General features: G+C 43.8%; 1 protein-coding gene across 1 annotated transcript in view; it reads right to left on the bottom strand.

Moving 5' to 3' along the window:
• Positions 1-13,573, bottom strand: part of ppp2r5a (protein phosphatase 2, regulatory subunit B', alpha isoform) — a 39,203-nt gene that overhangs the window by 7,180 nt on the left and 18,450 nt on the right. Inside the window, exons 2-4 of the mRNA XM_083688842.1 lie at positions 12,307-12,503; positions 3,791-3,892; positions 3,601-3,693 (exon numbers count right to left, since the gene is read on the bottom strand). Coding sequence (XP_083544968.1) covers positions 3,601-3,693; positions 3,791-3,892; positions 12,307-12,503 — 392 coding nt within the window. The remainder of the gene's footprint in view (positions 1-3,600; positions 3,694-3,790; positions 3,893-12,306; positions 12,504-13,573) is intronic.

The raw sequence follows: 13,573 nt of genomic DNA, 5'->3' as shown, positions 1-13,573 counted from the left end.
TTGCAATTTATTAAATGGGGTTTCTCAGACACAGTTTAATCCTAGACTAAAATGCACTTTTAAACCGGACTAACAAATTGCATTTCTCAAACATGGTTTAAGACTTTCCCTAGTCGAGTTTTAAAAAGTCTGATTTCCAGAAGGAAGATTAGAGCTAATCTTGACCTAAGTGAAGACTTAAATTGGTGCCAAAAACATTTTGCTTTTTGAATAGATCGATGGCTAGATAGCCTCTTTAATGCCGCTGGAGTTGGGTTGGTGCTGATCTGTCTCTGGGTGCGTATTGTTGATTCGCAGGAGACTAGACGTGCAACTATAATAGGTCGCCTCCTCCTAGGTGCTCTGCCATCTACTTAATGTTTGAATCATTATTGTTTGTAGGGGGAGGGTCAACATATTTCTTTCAGGCATTTTGCTTGAGGGAGGGTCGTACATTTTCGTATTTTAGAGATCCTATTCCCTCCATGTAGCCCCCCGGCCTCGTCATAAATAAAGATCAGTGAACTGAAGAAGCGAATATGTTACTATCTCTCAGGCTGTTTTACCTGCAGCTCGAGATAAACATGAAGGCAAACAACAGGTTTCTGTTCTTAAAGCCCAGTCTCCCACTGAGACGGTGCACAATGGTGCATACACGAAGGGGATAATCTTCTGTTTATGTGCAGCACCATAACCCTCTTTGAGTGAATCTCAATGTCAATGCATTTCAGACATCAGACACTTTTAACACGGTGACAAAAATGCTTAGAAATCCAATGTGTGTGTGTGTGTGTGTGCGCGCGCACACGCGTTAATGAATGTGAGAGAGTGTGTGCGACTGTTATAGGGCTGTGCAATAAAATCTATACAGCTTTCAGGCGATTTGTTCCCTCACTTGTATCAACATACATACTGTAGACTACCAAGGTGGTTCACACAACGCAGTAGGTTACATTATCACTAAATATATGTAAGGTATCACAATGTATTGTGACTCATGTATTGGTGAGGGCCTTCCCAATACCCAGCCCTGTGCGCTGATTGAGAAGGCCAAGGGAGGAAGTCTGTCTAGTGCAGCTACATCAACAAGTGGAGTGTATCCACAGGGAGGTCGTGACCTCTGGCACTTCCTCTCGACAGTGCGCTCTGTCCTCCAAGGTGCAAACAGCCCCTGTTGCTCTTTTTCCTTTCACCACAAGCCAATGACGTGATGGCGCCGTTTAATAATAACCCCCCTGCATGGGAACAGTTCAATCAGAGAGAGAGAGAGAGAGACAGACAGACCAATCCCTGTGCAGAGTTCTGCCTGGCTAACCTAACTGCCCATTTGGAGAGACAACACAGACAGAACATGTAAAAAGGCCCAGAGACAGCTACTGCAGGTGTTTGTTATGCTTTTTAGGAGAATGGGAAAATGGGTTCACTGCATGTAAATGAACATGACTCGCATCTTTAAGATATAAATGCAGAGACAAATGACCTCTAACAGTACCCTGATCCTTGCCAAAGTTAACCACGCAAATACAATCACTTGTTAACATCTAGCAACACAACAATAACACAACAACAAAGGGAAACAAGGGAAAAAGGGAGAAAATGATACTTTGCATGACATGGCACAGTAGGTCAGCATGCATCTTGAGCGACAATAGGTAGAGTTGCTCGGCAACAAAGGGCTTGTTCAGTTGTAGGATGCAGGCGTGGCTGGTGATAAATCCTCCCTGCCATCATCAGCCAGCCAGCCAGCCAGCCAGCCAGCCACACACAATGCAGAACAGAATGTGCAGAGTGATTCCCCCGCCATGCCAGTGTCCCGGCAGGACACATCCTCGTCACCCTGCCCTGACAAGCAGAGAGCTGACAGGCAGCATGGGGCTTCTGCTCATACCGCAGCAGCAACCATTAGCACAGTCACACACAGAACCAGCTCTGCATGACGACAATCAATGACAGGGATGTCATCACAACACCGCCTGACTGAAACCAGAACATACCCCAGGACTATTGATGACTGCAATGTCACATGCCAAGCTCAAGTCACTAGGTTTCTAAGCAGTTACACAATAAAATCATGAATAAATAAGTAAGAATAATAAATCGTCCCCACAAGGCAAACAGTAACTAGAAGCCTCACCAACCTTGCCTGAAAATAAATAAATGATATAAAACAATTCCAGAAAACACCTAATTTCAACAAGGATTTTTTCCCCAAATGAAATATGACATTATGACAGGCTTTCAGCTGATGCAATTTAATGATTAATTTTGTCTAGCGTCAGCATAGCAAGAGGAAACTATTCTGTGGTCACAGCACCTCAATAATACTGGTGATAACAGGCCTAACTTCCTTCCCTTCTGCATGCATACACATAGGCCTACACATCCATCCATCCTCTATCGAAGACGATCAACAGCATTTCACCAGACACTCACAAAGGATACTTTTCCCCTAGTAAGGATGCCTAATGCACCCTGACTGCTTGCCAAGATGGAATGAGACTTCTAGGCCGCAGCTCCGCTGTGAGTCCCTCATACAGGTCTTCTCCCATGTCAAGAGCACTGACACTATAAACTATGGCTATCCCGTCCGGCCCTCCCTGCCCTGTCTCCCCTCCTCCCTCCCTCCCTCAATCCCTCCCCCCCCCCCCACCCACCCCCTGCCTCTTCCCCTAGCTCTGACCACAGTCCCCTTTTCCCTTCCTGAAAAGTAAACAGGGAGCTATTTAAAGCTCCCCCACGACACGCTCACATCATGGAAACTCAGCCCGAGCACCTCGGATGCAGCTCCACCAACATTGCAGGCCAGAATGTCCCCCATTCGTTACCTCGCTCTGGGGAGAACTGCTCGATACGCACAGACAGGCCCAGTGGTTGACGTAGGGACAGGACAACTGAACTGAAGCGCCTCTGCCAGGGTTAGACTCACTCTTTCCCCTGGGTGGGCTGCCGTGCAATACCAAGCTGAGAGACAGACTCTGGAATTAGAGCAGTCATGCCCATGAGAACCTAGGCTGCACTGATACAAGGCTCTACGGATATCAGCACTGATATTACTTCTTATAGGAAAGTACCACCTGTTGAAATGACATGGTCCAAAGTGACAGTATGTGCTCTGCCTGTCCTCATGTGAAGTTTGGAGGATGTGTAGTTAAAAGGAATGGTGAGGAAAGATCAATCAAACATGTTCATTGTCTATTTGGTCAGAGCCTGACCCTGAGGCTTTCAAGCTAAAAAGAAAAACGAATTTGAGCGGCTTGGTTCAAAGCAAAATCAAATAGCTGCTTATTCAAACGTGGTTTGTGTTTGATGTATTGTACTAACTGCTTTTAATGAAGAGATATTTTGTCATCAAACTGAAGCTTGTTAAAGGCTGCCAAATCCATCTAGCTTAAATTAGTTTGGACTCTTTATTTTCCAAAAAGAAGCGAAAGTTAACATCAGTTAATAATAGTAAATTAACTGTTTTATGAATCAATGCAAAAAATACTATGAGGAAAGTCATTTTGACAGAATGGGATCATAACAACAATAGCTCTGAACTATACAGTCAAACATGTTCAATGTGCTGTTATGTGGCCATTTGAGTGACGGGGGGAAGGCCACCATAGCAGACACACTTACCTGTAGCACAAACTTCTGATCGATGTAGCGCTTGGCAATGCTGGGCTGAAAGTCTGGGTTCTCCAAAAATCGCAGGAGAAATTCGTAGACAAGCTGGAAAAAGTCCATTAAAAGGCTCATGAGACATAGATACACAAAGACAAGAAACAAAGAGTAAATGAGAAGCAACATTTATGTAACATGTATTTACCTGTATGTGTGGCCATGAGGCCTCGAGAGTGGGTTCATCCTCCTCTGGGTCAAAATCGGGGTTGTCACTTGGCGGAAGAGTCCGGAAGATATTGGTGCAGATCTGTGAAAAAAAAAAAAATAATAACTTATGAGTACACTAGAACTGCTGAAGGTAGTAACTTAAAAAGAGAAGAAAAGGCTAAGATTTTCTAAGGAGAATATCACCTTTTTCCAAGTCTTGTTAAAAAGTAGTTTCTAGTAATTTGACTGAATTAGATTTTTTAAAATATCCTATTTTTAGCCAATGAGATTAAGATGTAGGCTAGAGCAGCTTTCTCACACATTGTGGGTCAATTTATTCTAGTGAGAAAGTTCTATTTGTAATGGTGCCACAGGGTAATTATATTTGAATCAAGAGCTTGTGACCCAGAAACAGTCGGTGCTTTAAAATCTCTGTGATTCCCAGAACATCTGAATGGGAATGCCCTGACGCTGGCTGACAAGATGACATTCCCAATGATGGAAGTCTTTTAAGGGCGTAAGTCTGTTGGAAATCTGCCACCTCTGGTAAAATTCAGTTTGAAGTTCCAAACACCACCATCCTCCCCAATAATAATAATAATAATATATGGAAATAGACTTGCAGTGTTGGACATTAGCTGTTGTGTTTCAGCATGCATGCACAATTTGAAGAGGCAGCCACTAGAGACAGATAGGCAAAAATCAGTGAGTCCACTCCCCTAGAACACCCCAAACCAAGTGTCACATTCGAAAGAAAGCGCTTTTCGGGACCAAAACATCGTTTTTGAAATATATATATATTTCAAGGGATCTAATTCCCTGATCGCTACTGATTAAACATCATCAGCATAAATGATTTAAAACCATAAGACAGCTTGAATATTACATATTGCACCTTTACGCGTTAAGAAATTCAGTCAAAATAGCATTATTATACCCGACCGGGCATGGCAAAAGAACATGGGTATTTCACCAGGAGTACACAACACTATCCAAACAAACAGCAAGTGATCAAGAGAAAGAGAGTGTGGAAGAGGGAAACAATACAGCAGCAGCAGTTGATATAGTTAGCCTACATTCTTCCAATCAATCATGGAGGAAGGAAGACACTAAAATGACGAGTGATTACAGCTAAATGAGACACACCAGTGGTAGCTTCACTGGCAGGCGAGGCTGGGCTCAGCTAAGAGCACTCCAGTCACGACAACAAGCCAAAGATGAGCCACGGCTCTCTGGCCTTTCACAGGAAATTGCCAGGATGCTGCTTCCTTGAGCGGATAAATAAGGCAAATCGATCACTGCCACAGACAGACGGGCGCAGGAGTAGAGGACAGGACATCTCTGTCTGTCTGTCTGTCTGTCTCTCTCACTCACTCTCTCTCTCTCTACACGCAAGCACTCGTGTTGGTTAACGGTGCCGCTTCTCACTGCTTTCTGCCCAATTTCAGCTCCATCTATTTTTAGCAGCTGAAACCTGTCGGGAGGCAGCAACCTGTGGGGACTCTCAGGTACTGCACTGAGCCTGCCGGCTTTCACAACAGGTCACCTAAGACCACAGATTACTTTCTATTTCAATCTAACATACACCAAGTCTCCTCAAAACCTGGGATTGTCGGATGAGTTTCTCTCTGACAAACTTTGTATTGTAAAGTTATGCTTGACGAAGATCTCTGACCGAAACGTTGCACCTGTTAAAAAAACGTATTCCACTTGCAAGCCGAGAGTGTGCAGGAGCCACTTTTCTACTCCTATCATAAAATAGAGAATGAAAATAAATGCTGTATTGATTGTTAGATAATTAATACTGGAAGATACTTTACAAGATCACTGATGAAAACTAAGTATATACCATGACCTAAAGAACATCCTATTAGTGCATTGGCTCAACGCCTGTAGTGGCAGCCCAATCTGTGTAAACAGTGTATGTTATGTGTGTGTGTGTGTGTGTGTGGGCTGTAGGCCGTTTATATTGAAATGTGTTACTGGGTAGAAAACTCATTGTTCATTCTGACAAGGCACCTATTAGGTATGCAAGGCACATCTTGCGGAGAGCAAATCATATTTGCAATCACAATTGGCATTCATTTACCGAGAGGGGAGTATATTTTCTTTTTCACTTGATTATGGCCAAGCATGTTTTAATAAAGCCCTAAAACCCTAAAATGGATTGAGAATAAACAAACCAAAACATAGAAGGGCGAGATGAAGATATTACAGATTCTGAATCAGTCACATCTGCCTATTAAAATTCCATGCTGGAGACAAGACTTGTAGGCAGGTCAACACCACGACAATCACAGCCTTGTAGGCTGGTCAACACCACGACAATCACAGCCTTGTAGGCTGGTCAACACCACGACAATCACAGCCTTGTAGGCAGGTCAACACCACAACAATCACAGCCTTGTAGGCAGGTCAACACCACGACAATCACAGCCTTGTAGGCAGGTCAACACCACGACAATCACAGCCTTGTAGGCAGGTCAACACCACGACTATCACAGCCTTGTAGGCAGGTCAACACCACGACAATCACAGCCTTGTAGGCAGGTCAACATCACGACAATCACAGCCTTGTAGGCAGATCAATATCATGACAATCACAGACTTGTAGGCTGGTCAACATCATGACAATCACAGCCTTGTAGGCTGGTCAATATCATGACAATCACAGCCTTGTAGGCTGGTCAATATCATGACAATCACAGCCTTGTAGGCAGATCAACACCATGACAATCACAGCCTGTTATTTTTGGCTGGGGGAAATTAAAGAGTGACACACGGTAGAAGCTGTAAAAAGAGCTACTGCTCTGTACTGTATGTGAGTGTGTGGAGGAGTGAGGAGAGACAGACAACATCCTATTACCTCTTGTCTGTCGGAAAATCCAAACGATACTAATTGGCAAGGAAAGTGGCAATGAAATTCTGAAGCTGACAGTTACCTAACGTTTGACATGATGAAAAGCTATATAAGTGCAACTTTGCGAGACTAGCCCATTTCCTTCGGTTCACAAAAACAGCCTTTGACTGACGTGATTAGATGGTGTAGCCTACACTCAGACTCACACTGAATGAAATAACCTTATTTGGGGGCAGCATTGCCAATGAAGAAAAAGTATTACTAAACACACAAGGTGCAATGTAATACTACTTCATTAGAGGCAGAGCCCACTTCTGGGACAGGTTCCCAAAGAGAACACTAGAAAGATGCGCATTTTATTATAGACAAATAACAGTTTGCGTTTCTTTAGATCTCCCGAGTGGAATAGCGTTTTGGCTAGCCGAATGAGTGCTGGACACATTGTGTGCTGCACTGCTGCCTTGGTGGAGTAGGTGGGTGGATGTGTGTGAAAAAACACAGAGAGAGAGAGGAGATGGAAGGAGAGATGGAAAGAGAGATGGAAAGAGAGGTGGAAGGAGAGGTGGAAAGAGAGAACATATAGGAGGGGATGTATCAGGGGAAATGGAGAGTTTAGTCTACAAGAGGAGGAGAAAGATAAAACCTAGAGAAGAGCTATAGGCTAGGTGGATATTTATGCTAGAGACATCACAGTTCCACTCCCTGCTGTTGTATGAAGTCTGCCACACACACACACATCTCTCCCACTCACACACTGGTAGTGATGAGCAATAGCATGGGGGAGAGGCACTGGGAGAGGCACTGGGATTTTACTGACACTCAGGTCAGCCCTCTCACAAACCACTTGGTCAAAACAGATCTGGAAGTTGGTGCATACACAGAAAGACTTCGAACTGAATCTTTATGACTCACGAGTTAGTTTTAAAGAACGTCAAAGGTTTAATAAAAACACAATACTGGCTACGTTAGTTCACAGTTCAAAAACATACAAACGGCCCGTTGATACAGCAGCATGTGGGTTATGTTTGCTTGACCGAATTTGAAGTTATTTCTAGCTCATGCTGCTGTAGTGCCTACGAGGGATCCATCTTTTTTAGACAGAACGGACTCTCCCAGCTCCTCTCTCTGCAAGTAACCTTCTCTACCCTGAAGGCACTGCTCACATCTCTGGGACCCTGTGATATCTGCAGGTGCAGCATATAGCCTCGCCCAGCCAGTTTCTCTCTCTCTCTCTCATCCTTTCTCACTCAAGGTTTAATCTCGTCTAGTCTCATTAGGTCTCGGCCTTCTTGCCATGGATACGGGATAAAAGGCCTGACGATGGCTTCTGCCTGCAACAAAGTCTTTTATCTGTAGCCACAATGCTCTAACACAATGCTCTCTTCTCAGATGTTCATGGACAGGACAGGAGAGGAGAGACCGTAACCTGACATCCTCCATTAGAACGACCAATATGAAACTGAGCATAAATAAAATAAATAAAAATAAACTCTTTTCCTGACTTCTGACGATGGTCGATACAGTGACATTTATGAGTGGTTAACATCACTCCATATCATTGCTTCTCATCACTCTCCGCTGCTCATGCAGAGCTAATCCTGAACAAATTGTTAAGGGCAGTGAATAAAAACAGTGCTGTTCCAGAGCTCACTCCTCTCCAGAGCATATTGCTTTTCCTGATATGAGGCAGCTTATTGGCCACGGTGGAGTCATGTGACCTCAAACCCAGGGAGGCTTGCCAGGCGGGACATCAAGCATCAGTGTGATGCCCATTCTGCCCCTGGAGTGCCCCGACGCCAAATGCCTCACACTCAAGACAACTGCCCAGGGCTGATAACAACCACCACGACATACACAACTGCAGTGTTGTACTACAGGAGCTGTGCAACTGCAATACATTAGTAAAGTGGACTGTACCTTTGCAGAGCAGTCGTACATCCTCTAGCAAAACAAAAAGCTTTTCGTCATGTTCAGTGTACAGTGAATATTGATCTCTCTTAAAAAAAGGCTCTTGTATCCGTCAGTGCTGACATGCAACAATGATTGAATGTACAGTACTGTGTGTGAGATACGCTCCATCTGTCTGAGACACTGGGTAACTAATTCACTGGACACACACACCCAGACAATTCACCAACAGTCAACACCGCACAGTGGGAGAGGGGGAGGGTGGTGACAGATAAAGAGAAAGGGAGAGAGAGAGAGAGAGAGAGAGAGAGAGAGAGAGAGAGTAAGGAGTGTAAGGGAACACCATAAACTGCGGTATCGAAAGAAAGGGAAAGAGAGAAGCAGATAGAAAAAGGCGGTGTATCTGTACTGGCTTGGGTCGATATGCTGCAGGTGAAATAAATATGTAAGTGAAATCAATAGACTGATAGCAACCAGGAGGCTTCAGCTCTGTGTGGGGTCATGGGGACAGTGTGCAAGTGACATAGCCAAGCCTGACTCAGTGTTATCTGTGTGGGACCAGGCTTAGGTTATGATTCATCTGCTGTGTGTGTGTGTGTGTGTGTGAGTGAAAGAGACAGACAGAGAGGGGTCAGAGAGAGGGGAGAGAGAAAGAGAAAGAGATAATGGCAATGTATTATGTCTTGTCATGCCGATACAATTACAAATAATTGTATTAAACTGAGTAAAAGGGAAGGAGAGATAGATAGATACAGATATGAGGGGTGGATGAATCTACTGTTAGGCTATAAAAGTTCAGGGAATAAAATGACAATCTGAAGTATGCTCATCCATGTCAACATACAGTGCCTTCGGAAAGTATTCAGACCCCTTCACTTTTTCCACATTTTGTTGTGTTGTAGACTCAATTTAAAATTGATTAAATTAAAAGAATTTGCCATCAATCCACACACAATGGGCAGATGGGCTACAAATGGGGGTCCAACCCAGTACTAGCAAGGTGTATCTAAATATACCATTTGCCAGAGTCCACTTGACCTGTCACCATTCTCTCTCCCTCCCTCTCTCTCTCTTTGTTTTTATAGGATTTCTGATTTGCATAGGAATCAATTACACTGTGTAGATTAGGATGTCACTACCAACTCAGCAAATTTCATAATTTTCTCTTGATCCTGACAAACTCCCCAGTCCCTGCTGGTGACAAACATACCCATAACTTGATGCAGCTACCACTATTCTTCACACGAGAGATGATGCAGAAACTGCATTGCATGTCCTGGATTTGCACCAAACGTAATGCTTTGTAGTAAAACCAAATAAACACATTTCCAGCCACGTTCTTTGCTGTAGGGTTAGGGTTAGTTGCAAACACAATATGGATATGTGAGAGATTATTTTCCATTAAGGGATTCTTTTAGGCCACTTAGTTATAGACCAATTTTGTAGAGTGACTGAGATGATGTTGTCCCATCGGCTGTGCTTTTTCCTCTCCACCATTCAACTTTGTAGATTTTTGTAAGTCTCCCCAGGCCTCATGGTCGCATTCCTGAGCAGTTTTATTCCTCTCCATTTGCTCAGTTTGTAATGACAACCTAATCCACACAATCCCTATGCAAATCAGAAACCCTATAAAAACAAAGATATAATTCCAAAATTACATGAACTATTATAAGCATATCTCATCCTCATCCCTGCAAATGAAGAGAACATTTCTTCAAATCAAAAAATTCTTCAGCTGGGAAAAACATACAGTATCATAGACAGGTGTGATGCTTGTCTTTCATAATACAAGGCTAATGAGACGATTAAGAGTGGGCCAGAGAGACTGAAACCCTATTTCAAGGAGAGCCATGGTTATATTTATGAATTACCTGTTTGTACTCTCCACTGGCTCAATGATCAAAGCTGTCCTCATTGCTCAAGCATAATGGACTGCACTTAAACATGCACCACTTCATTATCATGGGCTGCAGAGTGTGGAGAATCCAGAGGACAACCATTATTACCAATCTGTCCTTCCTTCCATCCCTCACCACTCCAACCCCATTCAGAGGCTCTGAGCCCAGTACCCCTGGCTGAGCACACCTGTCCCCTCTCTGGAACAGGCCCTGTCCTCCCAACACGTTCCTCTTTGATCATCACACAGGGCAGACAGACAACAACCTACCCCTGGATATCAACCAGCAGTCCCATCTGCACGCCTGAGGATGTACAGTATAGATGATTTTCAATTGCCATGTAAAATCTAAAAGGTCCCTAAGAAGCACTAAGGATGCTTAGATGACTACCTATACCCCATGAGTATCCTGGAGGTCCCCTTGGCTCATCTAAGACTGTGCGGATGATTACCTATCCCTGTCTGTAATCAGCGGTTCCTCTGGCAGTGCCTTGGAGTGATTCACGGCAACAGTAACCGTGGCACAAGTGTTGTAAAGGCTGTGAGTCACTGGGGCTATAGGAGAGAGGGAGCGGCTGGGCTCCTGTCTTCCTGTAGCAGCAGGCACTCTGCTTCCCATTACAAGGCCACATCACCCGGGAAACAGGTGGGTTCAGCCCACTTACAGCACACAACACATGTCACAGCATGTCGAGGCTTCCATGTGCTTGCTCCATCAGGTCTACTCCATAATGAACTGAAAGAGAGACAGTTCCTGGCTTGTTTTTAGAGATAGAGAGAGAGAGAGAAGCCATTTTGAATTGGTGGTAAACACCAAAGTGAGGGGGAGAACAATGAGAGGATAGGAAAAATCTGGCCATACTTGGCGTGCGGGTTAGAGCAACACAAATCCCTCTAATTCATATGCTGATGAGTCTAACTGGCAGTGGAGATGTGTCTCGCCTCCAAACAAAAAGACAGTTCCAGCGCTGGGTCGAAACATCCATTTATAACATTTGTTGTTTAATTGACCATGTTTGGTTCATACCACACCTCTCGTTGGGTTTATTTCTCATCATTTTCAAGCATCACAACCATTTCATTGCCCTTTCCATAGTAAGTGCAGTCTCTTCTCTGTAACCTGAGACTAGACAATTCTGTTATGTATGCTGTATGTATGCTGCCCGGAGCTACAGTGCAGTTGGGTAATGTCAAGGAATGCAGAGCTAATCTTTATAGACAGCAATCTCAGACCAAAAAATCCATAATAAGACCCAACACCTGGCGCCGACATCAAACAATTACACCGCTCATCAGTGATACATCAAGATCAATGGACAAACTCAAACAAATTACTACAGAAATGAGTTGTGCGTCTGGAGAGAAAGCAGATGCTAGCCAGTATTTTGAAGAAGGTGCCGAGGACCAATGGTGGCCTTGTGTCTTCCTGATCGTAACCAATGGCTGTGGCTAGAGTGCTGGTGACTGTGGGCGTGTGGGTTGTCCTTCTCTGTTTGGTCTGGCGCCAGCACTGGCTTAGCAGTGAGGGTTCCGGCAAGGTCAAAGAGATGAGTGTGATTAAGATGCCTGGGTAAGCTTTGTGTCTGACTGCAGCTGAAGGTGTGTGAGGCTTTGGAACGGCTTTCTTTCCCTGATGAGGCCCTTTTCATTTTTACAATAAAAGCTAATGTTCTCAACTAAGACCTTCTCTCCAGAATCAGAAATAATCAAAAAATATTATCCTCAAACATAAAAAAAAAAAAAAAAAAAATACTGAAAATCTCACTTCATCAAAGTCATATGTCAGCCTTCTGAATAGGTTCAGTCAAGAAGGACTGGGGTGTTTATGTGGTGAGGGGAGTTAACTCACCATGTTGGAGATCTCCGGGTAGGCAGACTCCACCAGCACGCCCCTGTTGGTGGAGACATAGTCCACCAGCTCGTTGAGCACGGCACGTTTGATCTCCTTGCTCTTCAGGTCAGTGACCGAGTCCATGAAGTCAAACAGCATGCAGCACTGCTGGAGCTTCTGGGTGAACAGCTCCTGCTGCTCTGTGGAGGGCGCATCTGGAACCAGAGAGGAAATGTAATGAACTTCACATTTAGTCATGTAGCTTGCGAAAAAAATAAAAGAGGAAACTCTCAGTGAATGGACACCAACTATGTTTACCGGAAAAACAAAAAAATAGCTCTACATCCCCACAAAAGCTCAACTATACCCAAAGACGACCATCTGAAGACTTCATGAGATAAGTACCATGATAACATAAAATAAGGCTGAAACTCAAAGCTTATTGTAATGCTGCGTCAATGCTGATTGAAATGGAGCCAAACAGAGGTCTAAATTAGCCTAGCATTCTCAGTGCTGGATAAACAGGAATTTCTGAATGAGAAAATGTTCAGACATTTAAGGCCTTTCTCAAGTTCACACTGCATATTGGCCTGTATTGAAGAGTAGTCTATAGTTTGGAATGATACCATATAGGCCTAATTACAACAATAGCAGCTAACAGTTCAGATGGAGCACAAAAGCTGAATAAAAGCTTTTAGTGAGCATGAGTAAACACTGCATACAATGTTGGCTCATAACCACGTTTATGCAGCCAAATAAAGCCTTGAAAGTGAGAGGAATAAACATTAAGACAAGGCTACTTATAATAAACAAAAAGGGCAAAAGACCTCAATGAGTTAACCCTAACCATAACCCTCTGAAATCATAATTATACAATTTAAATCATGGAGGTCATAGTTGTTCCAATAGACAGGTTTATAACAGATATACTTTGGCTGTGCAACACAAAGGGAGTCCAGTCACTCTAGGCTTTTATCATAAAGCCATTTATGGATTAGACAGTGAGTGTGTGCAGAGTTATTAGAGCTGTCAAACTTGACCCCGGCCAGGCTATAAACAGAATTTGGCAGCCACCCAAAAGTGTCATGACAGTGCACAGCACAGCACAGCATAGTATAGTATAGTATAGTATAGCGCATGTCTAGCCTGGCACCAAGGCTAGCCAAGTAGCAGGGTTAGCCTATGTCTAGCCACTGATACAAGAAGGATGCAGCCTTTAAAAAAACACTGCCGGTCTGATTTACGGCCACTCGAAAACCAAACACCTCGAGATTCTGCAAACGCA

The sequence above is a fragment of the Argentina silus genome (assembly GCF_951799395.1).
Source record: "Argentina silus genome assembly, chromosome: 17".
NCBI classification, from domain to species: Eukaryota; Metazoa; Chordata; class Actinopteri; order Argentiniformes; family Argentinidae; genus Argentina; species Argentina silus.
Note: the sequence above shows the minus strand (reverse complement) of the source record. Positions and strands in the feature narration are given on the sequence as shown.